Source organism: Charadrius vociferus, unplaced genomic scaffold (genome assembly GCF_000708025.1).
Source record: "Charadrius vociferus isolate BGI_N301 unplaced genomic scaffold, ASM70802v2 scaffold545, whole genome shotgun sequence".
NCBI classification, from domain to species: Eukaryota; Metazoa; Chordata; class Aves; order Charadriiformes; family Charadriidae; genus Charadrius; species Charadrius vociferus.
In genome coordinates this window covers 947,159-952,419 of record NW_009648590.1, presented here as the reverse complement: position 1 = coordinate 952,419, position 5,261 = coordinate 947,159, and the positions used below count along the sequence as shown (strand labels likewise).

Genomic DNA, 5,261 nt, shown 5'->3' with positions numbered 1-5,261 from the left:
CATCACTGTGGCAGAGACCATCCACCCCACACAAATGGCCAGTATCTACCCCATAGGCATGCCAACTATGCAGACTCATTTCAGGTGTATTTTCAGGCAGAGCAGACATCAACCAAATAGGTTTGAAGCTAAAACACGACTTTGTAATGGAGGGAGTGGAAAAAGCTCTTATAACTTTAGAGTTTTAGTTCACAATCTATTTGCTGACAGCTTTCTTTAGGTGAATTTGTTGGGGGTAGGACTACAGTAGAAGAGGTTTTTATTCTTTAGTCTATTATAACTACATTAGACTTCCTTAAATTCCATTAAAAATGTCACATCCTTTGTATTATATTAGTAAACTTATACTTCCCAAGTCCTAGATTTCAGATGACAAAATATTCCACTGTTTACACAGAAATCATCAGTGCTTCCTATCAGCTCTTATCAAGAGGGTATTCTCATAATAAGGTCTATCAGGAGAGGGAGAGAATGGGGAGAAAGCAAAGCAAAGTTTTGGGGGTTTTTGTTGTCATTTTTTAAATCTTTGTCACAACAAAGAAAATGATACAGAGTTTAGGTACAAAGACAAGGAGATGCTATAATCCACAGCAGGAGTGGTGGTCAGGCATTCCCCCTTCACCTTTTTGCCAGGGACATTGTTCTGACACAGGCAGAGACATCTTCTCCCCTCCCCAAAAGTGCACCAACCCCACAGGCAGACGTTTCTCCCAAACCTCCTTTGAAGGAAGGCTGCGAGTGACGCAAATGCAGAATTAGCGAGAGATTTGTCAGCACCTTATCATTACAGTGTACTTTCAGTCAGAATGACATTTTTTACTATAAGCAACTAAGGGCAGAATTAAAGTAAATCTCCATGAAACTGCACTGCCTACAGGCCTACGGGTGTCTTCTGCTGAAACCTGCCTCTTCTGTGGGTTGCAAAGGTGCTGTTGCCCTCAACGACAAACTCTAATAAGGCTGAAAATCAATACAGAACAAAACAGCTCACTTAATTGCTACAGTCTACACAGTTCTCTGGCCAAAATGCAGTACAAAAAAAAAAAAAAGAGAAATTGCTCTTATTTATCTGGTTTCTTTCTAGAATCATTTTAAAACCCCATTCCTGTCTATTCCGCTCTTAATGGACAACCTTTCAAGAGAGAATAACAGAAAATCCACAGCAGCATTTTCTTTAAAAGTTAAACATGTGACACAGAGCTGAAGGTATTTTTCCTTATTCTAATAAAGCCGAGTTCAATATTTAGTTTGTTTCCAACCTTCCCCACCCCAACTCAGACCAACACAACACAGGCCCCTCCTCAAGCAACATTTTCTTTCAGCAAAACACAGAATGCATTTCTGAAATGATCTGTCAGAGGGACCAGCGAGAACTACTTCAGCTGTTCTACCTGTGACATTGAAAAGGATGTTGAAATGAGTTTCAAGCCATGAACTGCAACATGAGAAACTCCAGCAACATTACGAAAACCACGTTTTTAAAGAATTATTTCAAAACAGGGCCCAAAAGCACCACCGAGCAAACTCAGATCTTCCATAATACTTGCAGGGAGACCTTTTGCATGCAAAATGGACACAGCGTCCTCCTAAAGAAACTTTCCTGCAAGATTTAGAAACAACTGCTGTGAGCTAGACTCTGCTTCAGTGCCACATCCTTCCTCTCCAGCAACGCCTGAGTTACAGCAGGACTCCCCATCACTTCAATTCATTCTAACCTATAAAAATAAATTTATAAGATATGTTGGACAGGACAAAACAGTGTTGCCAGGTGCTTCTGGATAGGAAAAGCAGAGATTGGAAGCTTTAATGAAGTTAGCTCTTAGTCATAGGAAGGTGATAAATGAAGAAAGAAAATATCCTCTTGTTAATGTTTGTGTTTACCATTTTCCCAGGTTTAAAGACAGTGGGTGCTTCTCTGTCTTGCACCTTTAGTCAGTCAATTACAGCAGCTAAGTCAGTAAATAACACACTGGCATTCTGATTTAATAGCATTTCATTTGCACAGGAGTGATGAGAAGGCGCAGGACAAAAAAAAAATAACCCTAGGCCTTAACTCTTAATTTCTTTTTCTTTAAACTCAGCTGCCATTCTGTTATGTTTTATTTCTAGTGGAGGAAAATTTTGCCAAAGTTAAAAAAGAGCTCCAGGACAATAACTTGTATATACAAAAACTTCATGGACTTTGCACTTTTCTGACATAGACCATGGCAAATAAAGATCTTGCAGCCTTCATCTGAGATACATCAAACTTTCTAGAGCAAACTAAATTGCATGATTCCTGTCTTGAATGGTCCCACTAAATGCCTCACTCTGTGGCTGCACTATAGTCCATCATGCCACCACTGCGTAAAGGCCGTAAAAGAATATCCCAAACTGCGCAGAAATCCTCAGTGGGCATAGAGCAGCACACCTCAGTCCTCCTCAGGGTCTCGTTGAAAGGGTGGTGTCTTGTACAGAAGAAAGCTATCAAGTATTGGCATACATTTGCCTTTCTGGTATGGCAGACCAGATTCTTCCACGGGGATCTGTGAAGTCCTTTGGAAATGCTGAACTCCCACAGCTCTCCTGTCCCACCACCAGCGCTGTAAGGAACCAAGGTAAAAATCAGAGCAGTCGAGAAGCTGCTCTAGCTTGCGCTGCTGTGTGAACGGATGCCGACCATCTCCAGAGACACAAGGCTGTCTAACTGCAAGCCATCAGCAAGGAGCTCTTCTTGCACCAGCCTTCTTCCATGCCCACATACTTTCATGTTTGACATTAGGCCCAGGTCTTTCACGAAAATTTTCATTAAACCTTGTTATAAGTGATCATTTTTCAAACACTGTGAAGATCATCCTCTCTTAGCAGTTAGAATAGGGGTGAATCAATGCAAATTTTTTTTTTTTCTTCACACAAATGGAAACTCTTGTCTCAACTTGATATTACCTGTGTTCCTCAAGAGTATCAGCCTTGTCTCCCAGCTGACACTTCAACAGCAGATGCAGCAGCACAGCATTTCCCAAGAACGTCTCAAAAATTTGCCATACCTGAATCTAGATACCTACACAGAAGTCTCATCTGATGGAAAAATTAAGTTTAAGCCCATCCCTCACACTCTAAAGTTGCTGTGGGATCTTTTGGATGCATTAATTTTCTTCAGTATAAAGATTAACAAATACATGAATCATTCAGGTCCATCTACCACACAGTGCTGGTAATACTAGATAGCATGTTTACAAAGTTTTCACGGTTATGTGAGTCAATCCAATGCACATTTGCCCAGATATAAAAATAAATGTTATATAATGCGCAGTTCACAGAATCAATACGCTGGCTGTGTGCACCAAACACAGAAGAAGAAAATAGCACAGGAACTCCTATGCAACAACTGTCCTAAGAAGCTGAAGAAGCTGCAATTCTAAACCTGAGTCATTTGATGAAAAATTTGGTCTCATTGTTTTGTGAACACCGGTAGCAATAAAGACAGTGGAGCAACAAACACAGCAATCCTGTTGGTTTGTTCATAAACAAACAAAATAATTAGGCACAGTCATAAATGGTGAGTATCTTCAGATAGTGTTCGCTCCTGCCTAGGGTCAAAAAGGAAATGTTTCTCCTCCAGACTGAGACAAACTGATGAAATAACACTATTAGTAATGATGCTGAGAGGGGGAGAGATTATGATAGGGAGTTCAAAAGGGAACACATTGCAACTTAACCTGTGGAGGGACTACCACCTTCCGATTAGAGGAGATTTGAAAAGTAGCATTTTCCCAGCAGTTTCACCTTTAAAATGCTATATACACAATTAACAGATGACTACATGAAGATATTTTAATGAAACATACATTTCCATCTTCAGTTTTTATTCATCAAGTTCAATGTTTGCATGATGTTAACGATTGCAAAACATGTTTTCCATAAAGAAGAGGAATAGATAAACATGTACCTCCTCCAACACCAGTAAGAAGCTTGTATCCATCATTATTAGATGAAATCGTGACCCAATTACACTAGTACAAATCAGAAAAAACTTTCCTGATTTCACAACTGCGAGGAAGTAGAATCTCTATCATCTTAAAGGTATTCAAGGGGAATTTGTATCCATTTATTACATGTAAATTATCCATGTATTTTAACTTGGATTTCAACTAAAAAATAAACTGGGATGTAAGCTTGCTTTGTTTCTAAGATCTATAGGGATTTCTATAATGTAGCCTAGTGAGATATACAGTTTTAGCAGAGCAGCCTGCTCAGGCTATCATCAGATTTTAACTTCTGCGCAGCAAGTCTCTCGGAAAACCACACGGACACCTGTCGCTTTGAGAAGCCTCACTTTTCTCTAAGACAGTGAACACAAACAATAAACTGCACTCTTCCAACAGCTACAACAACCAGTCCTAAAATTCCTAATCTCTCCTCGCATCTTTCCCTGCCCCGGCAATTTGGCTTTTTGTGTTTGACAGGCAACAAGAACTGTTACATGCATCTTTGCACAAACTGAGAAACGGCAAAAGGTTACAGAATTTGGAAACACTTGCTAAGTGAACAAAGAAATATTGGAAACAAAGCCAAGGCTCCCAGGGGTTATTTTCTGGGCTCATCGGAAGGAAATGCAGCTAGCAAGTTGGAAACCTGCAATCCTGAAGCCCAGGCTTTCCTGAGATAAGGTTCCAAAACAAAAGTTCTGCAAATGTCTCAGCGAACTCGTGCCAAAACCCAGCGAAAGGATTTAGAGTGGCTGTCTATCATCAAAGACAAGTTTCTTGAGCAGAAGAAAATATAGAAAGCAGAAGGGAAAACAAACCCAAACAAGAGTTGCAGGATATCTATACATTTTAAAGGCATCTATTGACAAAAGGCAGTTGTCAACAGCTGTCTTTTACCTGTACTTACTGGAGCTGTAGAGAGAGGAAAGGAGGAGTAGGGAGACAATGAAGGAAAGAAGAGGAATTAAATCAGGCTCACCAATTGTAAAGCTATAGCCATCGATGCTGAAAGTAGCACTCCGGCATTTTTTAAATCCTTCCTTTCTGCTGCTTGGCTCTGTCATGATCCTGCCAGCTTGTACTTTCAGCAGCAGCCTTTCTCTCCCCGGTGGAAGCAGAGCGCTCGAGCTTGCTCTTAGCTGCCCTTGAATATCTGCCCGTGACAGCACGCACACCCAACTTCACACATCTCCCGGCGCGGGGAGCCGAATCCGAGAGGCACGCACCCAGCAGCTTTCTCCTCCCCCAAACGCTCTCCCTGGCATGCTACCGACGTGCCTACTCAGAGTTTAA

General features: G+C 41.0%; 1 protein-coding gene across 1 annotated transcript in view; it reads right to left on the bottom strand.

Moving 5' to 3' along the window:
• Positions 1-5,032, bottom strand: part of PDE1C (phosphodiesterase 1C, calmodulin-dependent 70kDa) — a gene marked incomplete at its 3' end in the record, with an annotated part of 284,944 nt that extends 279,912 nt beyond the window's left edge. Inside the window, exon 1 of the mRNA XM_009886214.1 lies at positions 4,948-5,032. Coding sequence (XP_009884516.1) covers positions 4,948-5,032 — 85 coding nt within the window. The remainder of the gene's footprint in view (positions 1-4,947) is intronic.
• Between the last annotated feature and the right edge of the window lie 229 nt (positions 5,033-5,261).